The sequence below is a fragment of the Somniosus microcephalus genome, chromosome 29, assembly GCF_052327205.1.
Source record: "Somniosus microcephalus isolate GS21.2 chromosome 29, FLI_Smic_1.0, whole genome shotgun sequence".
Classification (NCBI taxonomy): Eukaryota; Metazoa; Chordata; class Chondrichthyes; order Squaliformes; family Somniosidae; genus Somniosus; species Somniosus microcephalus.
The window spans coordinates 5,211,996-5,226,908 of record NC_141015.1 but is presented as its reverse complement, the minus strand read 5'-3'; the positions used below and the strand labels follow the sequence as shown (position 1 = coordinate 5,226,908).

At 47.4% G+C, this 14,913-nt stretch overlaps 1 protein-coding gene across 1 annotated transcript; it reads left to right on the top strand.

Moving 5' to 3' along the window:
* Positions 1-13,007: 13,007 nt before the first annotated feature.
* Positions 13,008-13,816, top strand: LOC147098358 (histone H1.01-like). The gene is made up of 2 exons (XM_085970015.1): positions 13,008-13,630; positions 13,691-13,816. The coding sequence occupies exons 1-2, from the start codon at positions 13,008-13,010 to the stop codon at positions 13,797-13,799; spliced, it is 732 nt and encodes a 243-aa protein (XP_085826141.1). The 3' UTR covers positions 13,800-13,816.
* Positions 13,817-14,913: the final 1,097 nt, after the last annotated feature.

Here is a 14,913-nt window from a genome sequence, read left to right as displayed (position 1 = left end):
GGGATTTCTCATGTACCTATCAGTCTCTGGTATGTGAATGGGGTTATATCCTGTACCTGTCAGTTTCTGGTATTTGAGAGGGCTTTTGTCCTGTACCTCTCAGTTCCTGATATGTGAGTGGGTCTTTGTCCAGTAAATGTCAGTATCTGATATGTGAGTCGGGTTTTGTCCTCTCACTGTCTGTTTCTGGTTTGTGAGTGGGGTTTTGTACTGTACCAATCAGTTTCAGGTTTGTGAGTGGGTTTTGTGCTGCATCTCTCAGTTTCAGATATGTGTTTTGGTTTCTTTCCTGTACCTCTCAGTTTCTGAAATGTGCATGGAATTTTGTCCTGTAACTGTCTTATATCTGATCTGTGAGTCGGATTAGCCCTGTACCTGTCAGTTTCTGGTATGTGAGTTGTTGTGTCCATCAGTAGTAAGACACAGACTGCAGGAGAATGGTACAACCGATGTTTACTCAACATGGCTCACTCTGGAACTGACTGTACAGATTTCTACTCAGTGCTATATACAGGTGTGGTCACTGCCGGTACTACAGTATACATGAGCTGTAAAAAGTAGTTCCCCCCTTAAAGGTATATACATTACAATTCCTCCCCTTTTAGATTAACAGTACCATAACACTCATTTAACAATTAAATATCAAACTAATTACAATTAACACTTTTAACATACAACGTTAGCTGAAAATAGTCCATTTATATATTCAGTCTTTGGGGAGGCTTCCTGATCCTTTCTGGATAGTGCCTTTCCCAAGTGCCTTGCTCTTGGTGCGGAGGCGATTCTGGCACCCTGTCGTCAGTTGGGTCATCAGCTTCCGATGCTACTCTTTCTGGAGTAGATGCGACCTGGAAGTCGGGTTCCTCACCAGGTACGTATGGGCGAGGCATGGGGTTGATTTGTTCCTGTGACTCTAGGATCTGATCAGCATGGCATCTCACGATGTTCTCCCCAACGTCCACTGTGTACATTAGTGGGCCCTGCCATGTGCATATCGTTCCTGGCTGCCATTTTTCTGTTCGGTAGTCGCGGGCCAAGACTGGTTGCCCTACATTGAAGCTCCTTGTTGGCTTCTCATGGATGTGCTGGAATTGCCTACTCTCAACATCTCTTCGTACGTTTGGTCTGAGCAATTCCAGGCGAGATCTTAACCTTCAGTTAAAGAACATCATGGCCGAGGCCTGGTTGGTGACTGCATGTGTCGCATTCCGGTAGGCAAACAGGAAATTGTCCACCTTATGCTGCAGCGGAATGTTGTCATTGTACATAGCCTTTATTGCCTTCTTAAAGGTTTGTACTAACCTCTCAGCCAATCCATTTGTGGCTGGATGATACGGGGCGGATGTGTAATGCCTTACCCCATTCTTCTTCATAAACCTCCGGAATTCTTCGGACACAAACTGTGGTCCGTTATCAGTGCAAATCTGTTCTGGCAAGCCGTTCCTGGCAAAAATGGTCCATAGGACTGCAATAGTTTTCTCCGTGGTGGTGGAGGACATTTTGATGACCTCAGGCCATTTCGAGTGCGCATCCACGGCTATTACAAACATTGAGTCCATGAATGGACCAGCAAAATCAATATGCACCCATTGCCATGGAGAGGAGGGCCACTCCCATGGGTGTAGAAGGGCATGTGGTGGTGCATTTTGGACCTTCTGGCATCCTGAGCAGCTTTTTATTAGGTCCTCGATTTGTTGATCGATCCCCGGCCACCACACATAAGCCCTAGCAAGGCTTTTCATTTTCACCCCTCCCAGATGGCCTTCGTGAAGCTCATTGAGCACTCTCTCCTTTAACTTGGGTGGAATTACCACTCGGGATCCACACATCAAGGCCCCCCAGCACACTGACAGCTGTTCTCTTCTGGATGAGAATGCTGGCAACAGTGAGTCGCCATGTGTTGGCCATCCCTTCACTGTCAAATCATATACCTGAGACAGTGTCGGATCATTTCGGGTCTCCTTTTCTATACGAGCGTTAGTTACCGGTAGGTATTCAACTATAGTCGAATGAAATATTTTGACAGGATCCACTGCTGGTGCTTCCTCCGCAGTAGGCAGTGGCAGGCGTGATAGCCCATCAGCATTTCCATGCTGTTTCGTGCCCTTATATTCAATCTCATAGTGGTGCGCCCCTAGAAAGAGTGACCATCTTTGTAGTTGTTGCGCAGTCATCACCGGAACGCCCTTCTTCAGATTAAAAATGGAGACAAGTGGCTGGTGGTCAGTCAGCAAGGTGAATTTCTGCCCGTGCAGATAGTGATTGAACTTTTTCACTCCCCACACTAGGCTGAGGGCCTCCCTGTCAATCTGGGTGTAGTTACGCTCGGCTGAGGTTAGTGATCGTGATGCAAGGGCTATTGGCCTCTCTGAGCCGTCCGAGAATTTGTGCGACAGCACCGCTCCAATGCCGTAGGGTGATGCATCACACGCCAACCAAATTGGTAGTGCTGGGTTGAAATGGGCCAATACCTCTTTCAATGTGATTAGTGTTTTGCTCTTCTGGAAAGCTTGTTTACATTCGTCACTCCACTTCCATGGTGCTCCAGTTTGCAGTAGGGTGTTCAGTGGGTGTAGTATAGCAGACAAATTTGGCAAGAACTTATGGTAGTAGTTTACCAGCCCGAGGAATGACCTCAATTGTGACACGTTTTCTGGTGCTGGAGCCTTGACTGCTGCCTCAATCTTTTCTGGGGACTTATGTAACCTCTCTTTATCGATAACGTGGCCACAATATGAGATCTGTTTTTTAAAAAACTCGCATTTGGGGCGGTTAGCTCGGAGCCCATATTCCTTCAATCTCGTGAGCACCTGCTCTAGGTTGGCGAGGTGATCACTGTCATTTTCGCCCGTGACCAGGATGTCGTCCAAATAACACTGGGTCCCTGGGATCCCTTGCAGGACTTGTTCCATTGCCTTTTGCCAAATAGCCGGAGCTGATGCTACCCCGAATACCAGCCGGTTGTGTTGGTGGAGACCTTTATGGGTGTTGATTGGGAGGTATTTTTTGATGCTTCTTCTACCTCCATTTGCAGATACGCCTGGGCCAGATCAATCTTAGTGAAGCGTTTCCCTCCAGATAGCGAGGCGAAAATATCTTCAATCCGCGGAAGTGGATATTGCACGGTGTGGTGGATTGGGTTCACTGTTACCTTAAAGTCCCCACAAATGCGAACCTTCCTTGGTTCCCCAGGCGTGCTGCTCAACGACTTTTTCATCACAGTGACGATGGATGTAGCCCACTCACTCCAGTCTACCTTGGACAGTACTCCTGAACATTCCAAACTCTCCAGCACTGCTTCGACGGCTGGCCTTAAAAAATTTTGGGCTTGCGTTTTCTTTGATTTTAATTGTTGCTGTCATGCCTTTTAGTGTTCCGAGTCCTTGCTGGAACACTTCTTGCGCGTCGGTTAGGATCTTTGACAGTCGCCCAGGTGTGACGTCGTCATCCTTTTTGGCAGCCACAGTCAGTGGAATGCCAATGCCAATCCAGCTGTATTTTCCGGATCCATTCATGTCCCAGTAATGGTGGTCCTCCATCTTGCAATACATACAGGTCTAGTTTTGGTGTTTCCTTACCGTTATATATAACGGTCACCCTTATTTTTCCTTTGGGGTAGACTTTTTGCCCCGTGTACGTCTTCAAAATAATTTTTGTGTCTCTCAAGGGTATGTGTGAGAATAGCCGCTCGTAGTCCCATCAGTTTATGACTGTTAGGGCTGATCCTGTGTCCAATTCCATTTTTACCTGGACTCCTGCTATCTTGAGATTGACCCAAATGGTTCGGTGATTATCCGTTTTGATCACATTATGTAGTTTCAGACAACTCAACTCCCTGTTTTCGGAGTCAGTATCACTCTTTTGTTCGTCTGAACTATTCTCCGTCACCTTATGTAACTTCTTGTACTTTTCTTTTGGAGATTTCTTATTGCTGGTTTTCTTTCCCGACCTGCAGACTCGTGCTATGTGTCCTACTTTTCCACACTGTCTGCACACTTTGTCTTTGAACCAGCAATCATTGTGGTTGTGTGTTGTTCTGCTGCAGCGATAGCACTTCTCTGTTCTGTATGACATTTTTTTTGTGCCATATTCTTGCGGTCTCTGTTGTATCTCTGCAGCGCCCCGTGCTGCTGCTTCATATGATACCACAATGCTGAAAGCCTTGTCCAGCGTAAGGTCCTTTTCAGATAAAAGCCGTTTCTGGGTTCCTTCACTTTGAAGCCCACACACAAACTTGTCCCTTAAGGTATCTGCCAGTCCCGTTCCAAACTGGCAGTGTTTCGATAGTTTGCGCAGTTCTGTTAAATATTCAGCATTGCTTTCATCCTTATGCTGGTTCCGTTTGTGAAACTTGAATCTTTCTGCTATCAGCAGCGGTGTGGGGTTTAAATGTTCCTGTAGTATCGTCACTATGTCTCCAAAACTCTTTTCCGCTGGCTTCGCTGGGGTTACTAGATTTTGTAATAAGCCATACGTCTTTGCACCCATTAAATTTAACAATACCGGCGCTTTCTTGTCATCTGATTTGCCTTGCAATATACCTCTATTCGTTCGACATATGTAGTCCAATCTTCGACTTCATTGTCAAATGCGGTGATACTGCCACTCTTCGGCATTTTGGGTGTGGTTTACAATGGCTTAAAATGGCATCTCCCGTGCTTTCATTCCTCCCCCGCTGCTGCCATCGCCGCTCTCGGCAGTCCTCATGGCAATGGCGGGGCCCTGTAGGTTTCGCGCGCTTCTCCAACACTGCTGCCAACGCTGCTCTCGGCAGTCCTCGTGGCAATGGCACTGCCTCGCGGGTTTCTGCGCATCTCTCTCACTCTCCTCAATGCTGCTCGGCCCCTGAACACCGGCTGCACCCTGTGCGCTCTGCCCTCTCTCTCCCGTCGACGCTGCTTGGCCCCTGAACACCGGCTGTGCCCTGTGTGCTCTGCCCTCTCTCTCTCTCCCGTCGATGCTGCTCAGCCCTTTGCTGTGCCGCTCGGTCGGGCTCTAGCCTGCCGTTGTCTGGAAAGGGTCTGCGCACTGCCTGTTGCCAGCCCGTTTTGCTGGACCACCACGACTGGAACGCCAAGCCTGGCTCTCAACAGCCTCTCCCGCAATTCTTGAGTCTCTGCTGGATGACTGGGTGGTTGCCCGTGGTCAACGCCCGTGTCTCTGGCCTTGACCTCCAATCTACTGGTCTCCAGGAACGAATCCCTGGGAGGTGATGCAGAGTTGCAGATAGGATCGAATTTGCCTCGTCACCAATGTTGTGTCCCTCAGTAGTAAGACACAGACTGCAGGAGAACAGTACAACCGGTGTTTACACAACGTGGCTCACTCTGGAACTGGCTGTACAGATTACTACTCAGTGCTATATACAGGTGTGGTCACTGCCGGTGCTACAGTATACATGAGCTGTAAAAAGTAGTTCCACCCTTAAAGGTATATACATTACTTGAGTGGGGTTCTGTCCTGTACCTGTCAGTTTCTGGTACGTGAGCGGGGTTTTGTCCAGTACCTGTCTGTTTCTTTATGTTTGTGTTCTGTTATTCCTGTAGCTGTCAGATTCTGGTACCTGAATGGGGTTTTGTTATGTACCTATCAGTACCTGTGGTGTGGAGATGCCGGAGTTCTCCAAGGTGGCCTTCGAGACACACGACAATGCAAAATCGTCGAGCAGAAACTGATAGCCAAGTTCCGCACCCATGAGGACGGCCTCAACCGAGATCTTGGGTTCATGTCACGCTACATGTAACCCCACCTGATGCAGGGTCATCCAGACTCGAGTCGACATTGGCTTGTTCTCTCTACACAGATGCGGCCGGACCTGCTGTGATTTCCAGCCAAAAAAAATGTTTTTTGTCTGTTTTTTTGTTTTTCATACAGACCCCAGCATCTGCAATATTTGACCCCTTGTGACCCCACCTCATTGTTCTTTGATGTAATGTTTCCCTGACTGACCTGTTTGGACACCATTCACACCTTTGACTGCTGTGATTATCTCTCTGCCAAGGTGTGATAAATGGCAGTTGGAAAGGTTACCTGTAAACATCTGACATGATTCTCTGACTATATAAGCTGTGTCTTTATGCATTTCTCCACTTCACCTGAAGAAGGAGCAGCGCTCCGAAAGCTTGTGATTTCAAATAAAGCTGTTGGACTATAACCTGGCGTTGTATGACTTCTTACATTTATCAGTACCTGGTAAGTGAATGGGACTTCATCCTGTACCTGGCAGTTTCTTTATGTTAGTGTTCATTTTTCCTGTAGCTGTCAGATTCTGATACGTGAGTGGGATTTTGTCCTTTACTTGTCAGTTTCTGATTTGTGATTTGGGTTTTGTCCTGTACCTGACAGTTTCTGTTATGTGAGTGGGGTTTTGTCCTGTACCTGTCAGTTACTGTTACGTGAGTGGGGATGTTTCCTGTACCTATCAGTTCCAGGTATGTGAGTGGGGCTTTGTCCTGTACCTGACATTTTCTGGTATGTTCATTGTGTTTTTCCTGTACCTGTCAGTTTCTGATATGTGAATTAAGTTTTTTCCTTTTACTGTCACTTTCTGGAACTTATTTTGTCCTGTTCATAAGAACATAAGAATATAAGCAGTTGGAGCAGGAGTAGGCCATATGGCCCCTCAGGCCTGCTCCGCCATTCAATAGGATCATGGCTGATCTGAACCTAGACTCACGTCCACTTCCCTGCCCGCTCCCCGTAACCCCTAATTCCCTTATCAGCTAGGAAACTGTCTATCTCCGTTTTAAATTTATTTAATGTCGCAGCTTCCACAGCTCTCTGAGGTAGCAAATTCCATAGATTTACTACCCTCTGAGTGAAGAAGTTTCTCCTCATCTCAGTTTTGAAACGGCAGCCCATTATTCTAAGATTATGCCCCCTAGTTCTAGTCTCACCCATCAGTGGAAACATCTACCCCGCATCCACCCGATCAAGCCCCCTCACAATCTTATATGTTTCGATAAGATCGCCTCTCATTCTTCTGAATTCCAATAAGTAGAGGCCCAACCTACTCAACCTTTCCTCATAAGGCAACCCCCTCATCTCCGGAATCAACCGAGTGAACCTTCTCTGAACTGCCTCGAGAGCAAGTATATCTTTTCTTAAATATGGAAACCAAAACTGTATGCAGTATTCCAGGTGTGGCCTCATCAGTACCCTGTATAACTGAAGCAACACTTCCCTGCTTTTATACTCCATCCCCCTTGCAATAAAAGCCAAGATTCCATTGGCCTTCCTGATCACCTGCTGTACCTGCATACTAACCTTCTGTGTTTCATGCACCAGGACCCCCAGATCCCTTTGTACTGTAGCACTTTGCAGTTTCTTTCCATTTAGATAATATCTTGCTCTTTGATTTTTTCTGCCAAAGTGCATAAGCTCACACTTTCCAACATTATATTCCATCTGCCAAATTTCTGCCCACTCACTTAGGCTGTCTATGTCCCTTTGCAGGTTTTTTATATCCTCCTCACTCACTGCTTTCCCTCGCATCTTTGTATCGTCAGCAAACTTGGATAAGTTGCATTTGGTCCCCTCCTCCAAATCATTAATATAGATTGTAAAGAGTTGGGGTCCCAGCACTGACCCCTGCGGAAAACCACTAGTTACTGATTGCCAACCCGAGAATGAACCATTTCTCAGTTTCTGCAATGTGTGTGGGATTCTGTCCTGTACCTGTCAGTATCTGATATGTGTGTCTGAATTGGCCCTGTACCTGTCAGTTTTTGGTATGTGAGTGGGTTTTTGTCCTGTACCTGTCAGTTTCTGGTATGTGAGTGGGTTTTGTCCTGTATTTGGCAGTTTCTTTATGTTATTGTTCTTTTTTCCTGTAGCTGTCAGTATCTGATCTGTGAGAGGGGTATTGTCCTGTATCTGTCAATTTCCGGTATGTGAGTGATGTTTTGCCCTGTATATGGCAGTTTCTGATATGTGAGTGGGGTTTTGACCTCTTCCTGTCAGTTTCTCGTCTGTGAGTTTGGTTTTGGCCTGTTCCTGACAACTTCTGATATGCGAGTGTGGTTTTGTCCTGTACCTGCCAGATTTTGAAATGTGAGGGAGGATTTGTCCTGTAAATATCAGTTTCTGATATATGATTGGGGTTTTGTTCTTTATCTGACAGTTTCTGATATGTGGGTGAGATTTAGTAATGTAGCTGCCATTATCTTGTATGTGAGTGGGATTTTGTACTGTACCTGTCCATTTCTGATATGTGAGTGGGGTTTTATCCTGTACCAGTCAGTTTTTGGTATGTGCATGGGTTTTTGTCCAGTACGTGTCAGTTTCTGGTATGTGAGTGAATTTTCCACTCTACCTGTCAGTTTCTGGTATGTGAGGGGAATTTTGTCCTGTACCTGTCAGTTTCTGGTATGTGCATGGGTTTTTGTCCAGTACCTGTCAGTTTCTGGTATGTGAGTGAATTTTCCACTGTACCAGTCAGTTTCTGGTATGTGCATGGGTTTTGGTCCAGTACCTGTCAGTTTCTGGTATGTGAGTGAATTTTCCACTGTACCTGTCAGTTTCTGGTATGTGAGGGGGATTTTGTCCTGTACCTGTCAGTTTCTGGTATGCGCATGGGTTTTTGTCCAATACCTGTCAGTTTCTGGTATGTGAGTGAATTTTCCACTGCACCTGTCAGTTTTTGTTTTGTGAGGGGGATTTTGTCCTGTACCTGTCAGTATTTGTAATGTGAGGGTTTTTTGTCCAGTATCTGTCAGTTTCTGGTATGTGAGGGGGAATTTGTCCTGTACCTGTCAGTTTCTGGTATGTGAGTGGAATTTTGTCCTGTACCCGTCAGCTTCTCATTGGGTGTTTTCTGTACCTGTCAGTTTCTGGTGAGTGACTGTGGATTTCAGTCATTACCTGTCTGTATCTGCTATGTGAGCTTCAGTTTCTGTCTATCTGTCTGTGTCTAGTATGGGAGTGTGGATTTTACTCAGTAACTGTCTATCTCTGGTATTTGAGTGTAGGTCTTCATCTGTATCTGTCAGTCAATCTCAGTTACAGTAAGTGATTGTGATTCAATCTCAATCTGTCATTCTGTGAGTGATAATGTACTTACTGTGTGTGAGAAGGAGCTGCCTGCACTGCTCCTCCTGTTCCGTGTGGAGGAAAGATCACATTTATTCTGGCTCAGTGAAGTATTTTGCACTGAGAATGATAATATGAGAACAGAATTAGTTATACAATATGGACAGTTGTGGGTAGAATATAAAAATAAATTAATAATTAATGTGTTTGTTTATAATAACAAAGTAAAGTATCTGGGGAGAGGAAACTGCGATACAAATTGTGTCATGGTCTGATCTTACTGCAATACAGCGGGTCCCAGATGCTCCACAGCAGGTGTGTAGGACAGTTCTATAGTAAGTTATCAGCATCCAGACACAAACCAACCCCAGCATTGGACCATGAATGGGATGACCCTATTGCCACAGTTCAGGTTTATATCTCCCAGTCCCATTGGACTACCTATCAAATTCTGCAAGGCTTCCTGGAATATAACCACAGGTACCTGGTCTGTAAAGCAATTGTTTTCAGTCTATGGACAGAAAACAGCGAGTTGTGGTAAATGGCTGTTATTCAGAGAGAAGGATGGTAGACAGTAGTGTTCACCAACTGTCAGTGCTGGGGCCACTGCATTCTTTATTATATTTATAAATGACCTGGAAATTGGAATACAAAATAACATTTCTAAATTTCCAATTCACACCTCATGTGGGGGTGTGCCATAGAGTGAGGATGATACCAATCGACTGCAACAGGACATAGAAAGATTGGCAGAATGGACAGACAAGTGGCAGATGGAATTTAAACAGAGAAGAGTGAGGTGATGCATTTTGGCAGAGGAAACAGGGAGAGGCAATATACACGTATTGGCACAATTGTAAAGAGTGTGCAGGGACAGAGGGACCTGGGAGTTAATGGGCATAGGTCCCTGAATGTAGCAGGACATATTGAGATAGCGGTTAGCAAAGGATATGGGATCTTGGGATTCATAAATAGAGGTATTGAGTACAAATGTAGAGAAGTTATGCTGAATCATTATAAAGCACTGGTTAGGGCACAACTGAAGAATTGCGTCCAGTTCTGGTCACCACACTTTAGGAAGGATGTGAAGGCCCTTGAGAGGGTGCAGAGGAGCTTTATCAAAAAGTTCTGCGGATTGGGAATCTTAGCTACAAGCAAATGTTGGAGATGCTGGATTTTTTTCATTAGAGCAAAGGAGGTTGAGGGGTGATTTGATAGAGGTGTACAAGATTATGACGGGTTTGGATCGGCTAGACGGGGAAAGGCTCTTCCCACTGGTTGTTGGTATCAGGACTAGGGGAAAGAGATTTGAGGTTTTGGGCAAGAGATGGGGTGGGTGGTGCGGTGGTGTGAGGAAAAACATTTTTACGCAGCGAATGTTGAGGACCTGGAACTCGCTGCCGACAGAAGTGGTGGAAGCGGACACACTCAATGTCTTCAAGGGGACTTGTGGGAAATAAACTTGCAGGGCTACGGGTTGGAGCGGGGGAATGGGACTGACTGGATTGCTCTGCAGAGAGATGGCACGGACTCGATGGCTTCCTTCTGTGCCGTTATGACTCTATGATTATGGCTCTATCATTCCATTGAAACCGAGTTGAGGGCCTGTGTAATTAACAGAATGTCTCAGAGCACGGATCCTGATGTACCTGAAGTAGCGACTATGTATCTCCCAATCACCAGCAACACGGTTTTGGAGAACTCAACGCACCGAAACAAAATCACCGATTTTTGAAATGTGTTCTTTCACACTTCTCACCTGGTGCCTGCAATAGATGCACTTTGTGAAACTCCTCACATCCTCACTCTCAGGCTCCAATCCAATGTTCACTGTTCAAGAACAACAGACACCGTGTGACTGGATCTGAATCAGGAATATCCACTCCTGCTTTGGGGGAAGAAAGCAGCAATGATTTGAAAGAGCGAGGTGATTTAGTTTCTATGTTACCTTACACTGTACAAACACAGCCCGAGAATGGCCTCTCCCTTCCCCCACTCACTCCAAGTTCCGGAGCGAGTTGCTGCTCCACGCTGTCTCGTACAAAATGTCCCCGACTGCCGCTGAACATACCCCGACTCAAAGCCCATCTGCGGACACAGTCCCAATGTGATGTGCTGCTGTGAGGAGGCTGCTGTTTGCTCCCTTACTCGGGCCCGTGATATCTCCGCTCCCTGATGTGTTCAGCGATCATCAGCCGAGCACAGAGGAAACGGCCCCCGCTGGCAGAGCTGGGAGAGGGAAGCTCGCACGGGCCCTTCCTGTCGCTTTAAACACTGTGGGGAGAGAGGGAGGAGCAGGCAAGTGCTTATCACATATGCTCAGACCTGTCTTCCTGACACTCAAATTAAATATAGCAATAACAACAACAACATGAATATATATAACGCCTTAAACGGAATAAATCGTCCCAATGAGCTTCTCATGAGCCTTATCAAAGAAACATTGACATCGAGACTGATAAGGAGATATTAGGAGAGGAGAAAGCGACTCTGGACACACGTCAGTTGCTGCCGGTGAGTGTGAGAGCGACTCGAATCCTGTCCCTTTAGCGATTTGTCTCCCCAATACTGTATGGAACAGTGGAGAGGAACAGGCTCTGTCAATCTCTGACACTGAACTGCTGGTGAGTGGGGAGTTTAATCAGTCTCTGCCTGTCTCCGCTGGGCGAGTCGCCGACAGACACGAGACAAGATCCCGGGCCTGTCTGACTGTCACGCCCTGTGTCTGTCTCTCTGCCTTGTGTACAGGATCAATCCCCAGTCGTACTATCCCCCAGCCCTGCCTGTTATACCTGGAACGATGCTGAACCTCTCAGTTTTAGGTCTATTGAAACCGAGCTCAAGGCATGTGCGGTGAACAGAAAGTCTCACTATTTCTGTGAATAATACAGTAATCTAAAAGCAGGCTAGGATCCACACAGCCAAACTGTGACACGTTCCTGCCCCTAAATCTCGGTAACAGAGAGTGCGTGGGCCGCCTGGCTCAGAGTAGGAACATTCAGACTGATACAGTCTCTCTCTCTGTCTCTCTCTCTCTCTCTCTGGTTGCTGTCTCTGGGTGTTGAGAATGGAATGCATCGGACACCAGTTCCTCAGTTCTGTTCCTCAGTTTCGGAGAGAGAGATGGACAGAGGCTAGATGGCTGGTGAGATCATAAATCAAACATATTCCTGCCTGCGAACAATTTAATACCTTCAATCCAGATATGGGTGAACACAGCCAGAGCTGTGATTGGCTCCTGCCCCTGAATCTGGGGAACAGACACTGTGAGGAGCGCCGGCCTCAGAGTGTTTAACACTGACTGAGCTGGGAAACTCCAACTAACCCCGAGAATCGGCAGCACAGGCCGAGCGGAGAGGAAAACCTGTCCCGGGAACTGTAAATCTGGGAACAGATTGTGCTGTGAATGAGCAGAGTGAACACTGTGTCAACGAGGGTGTGTTAAATGGGCGGGCGGGTTAGACTAATGTCACTGTGTTTGTGTGTCCGCACTCATCGCCGGATTTCAGAGACCCTCTTGTGTAAAATTCAAAGATTTCCCTGTCATAGGATCGCCCTGCCCCCCTGCTCAGCCCTGAAGTGGGAATTAAACATGAAGTTTTAGTTGATTTCAAATTTCAGTCAAAAAACAGAGAACATGTCGGCGATCGGGTGAAAGAGCGCGGTCAGTGCAGCAATGAAACGGCTTTAAATTGAAATTGCTGCCTTGAATTCTGATGAAACTTTCTCGACAGCAAACATCCCGGTCTTCGAGACAGAAAGAGGCCAGTCTGGGAATCTGGAGAGCCCGAGTTTATTTGGAATCGGTGTGTTAATGAGGAGAGAGAAACACAGAGAGGCTGGAGGGGCCGGGAGCTGACAGCAGGATGTCTCCGCCCCGTCCGCTCGCTGCCTTTAAGTTGCTCTGTGCCACCGCCTCTCGTTTCATTTCTGACCTAGCTCTGAGTATCAGAGAGATTTTCTACAGAGTCGCGGACATGACTGAGACTGCAGCCGCCGAAACGGCTCCTCCTGCCGCCGCCGCTCAAATCCAGTCTCCCAGCAAGAAGAAGAAAGCGGCTCCCCGCTCCAAGCCAGTTGGTCCCACGTTGGGCGAGCAGATCCTCAAGGTTGTGGCGAGTGGCAGCGATCGCAAGGGGATATCGCTGGCCGCGATAAAGAAGGCTCTGGCTGCCAACGGCGTCGATGTGCTGAAGTTAAGTTCCCAGATCAGGTTAAGTATCAAGAGGCAAGTGGAAAACGGCTCCCTGGAGCAGACAAAGGGCACGGGCGCCGCGGGTTCCTTCAGGCTCGCTAAGAAGGAATCCCAGAGGAAAGAGGGAAATAAGGTGAAGAAACCGTCAGCCAAGAAATCTCCAGCCAAGAAACCAGCAGCCAAGAAATCTGCAGCCAAGAAACCAGCAGCCAAGAAATCTCCAGCCAAGAAACCAGCAGCCAAGAAATCTCCAGCCAAGGAACCAGCAGCCAAGAAATCTCCAGCCAAGAAACCAGCAGCCAAGAAATCACCAGCTAAGAAATCTCCAGCCAAGAAACCAGCAGCCAAGAAATCTCCAGCCAAGAAACCAGCAGCCAAGAAAACGATCATCAAGAAGGCATCAAAGTCAAAAAAGACAGAGAAAGCGACGGCTGGGAAGAAGGCGGCGGTGAAGAAGCCCAAGAGCCCCAAGAAGGCCACAGGCGGAAAGGTGAAGGCAGCCAAGAAGGTGGAAAAACCGAAGGCCAAGCCCAAATCAGCAAAGTCTCAGAAAGCAGCGAGCAAAAGAAAGTAAAAAGGACAACTTGTAAACATGTGAAACTAAAGGCTCTTTTCAGAGCCACCCACGTCTTTCCAAAAAGAGCTGATCACGGAATCAAATGATCCATGTCCCGGGGCCGCGCTCAGATTCCCGATTGGAATCTTTTCAAATGAACCCCGGCTCCCTGGTGACTCGCTGACATTCGCTGCACCCACCCCTCCCCCAGTGTCTGCAATAAAACACAGAGAATGGGATGTCCCGGGCCCGCCTCACTCTAACTGGGGGGGGTGTTCGGCTCCAGGCTCAGTTCATGGTCATTTTCAGTTCACAGGTTCAGGGTGAGAGTCTCTGTGAGACGGAGACACTGGCAGAGATACCCCGCGTCACGACCTAAACCCCAACATATGAGATTCTCCAAATCACCTGGAATAAGGTGTTTGTAAACTGCTGAACCCGTCTGTGTGGGGAGAAGGAATAAGGTCTGAGATTGACATGGAAGGAGACGGGTTGACTTGTGACAGAAGGAACTGTATATAGGCGGGAATATTACTGATTGTTAATGGTAACAGGACCTTATTTAAAAGATTCTGGTTTCAGGGAACCCTTGAGTATGAAGTCCAAGTCTGTAAGGGTTTGTGCGGAGCGCTGTGTTTCGGTTCTACTGTCGATAAACGGTTTGAATATGGCGATTGCAGAAAGCTGGAGGTGGAACTGGAAGATCAGAGGCCGCTCTCTGCTCTGTCTGTCACTCTTGAAATTGTCTCCTCCCCTCCCGCTCTCTCGGTTTAATCTCTCACTCTGTCTCCTCCCCTCCCCTCCTCTCTTACTCTGCGCTTTCTCAGTCAGGTCGGAGTCGGCTGTATATAAGAGCAGCCAGAAGCAGTTTGTTTTTCATTCAGCAGAAAGTTTGACTGAGGAATCATCATGACTGGACTAGGTAAAGGAGGCAAAGGACTGGGCAAAGGCGGAGCCAAGCGCCACCGTAAAGTGCTCCGTGACAACATCCAAGCAGACAGCGCGCAAATCGACCGGAGGGAAAGCTCCTCGCAAACAGCTGGCGACCAAAGCGGCCCGGAAGAGCGCTCCAGCCACGGGCGGAGTGAAGAAACCCCATCGCTACAGACCCGGCACTGTGGCTCTGAGGGAG

What these genes read in the sequence shown, in the direction of transcription:
- LOC147098358 (XM_085970015.1), top strand. Translation starts at nt 13,008, where the DNA reads ATGACTGAGACTGCAGCCGCCGAAACGGCTCCTCCTGCCGCCGCCGCT. An exon ending in ATCATCAAGAAGGCATCAAA is followed by an intron (nt 13,631 to 13,690) that starts GTCAAAAAAGAC and finishes GAAGCCCAAGAG; the next exon opens with CCCCAAGAAGGCCACAGGCG.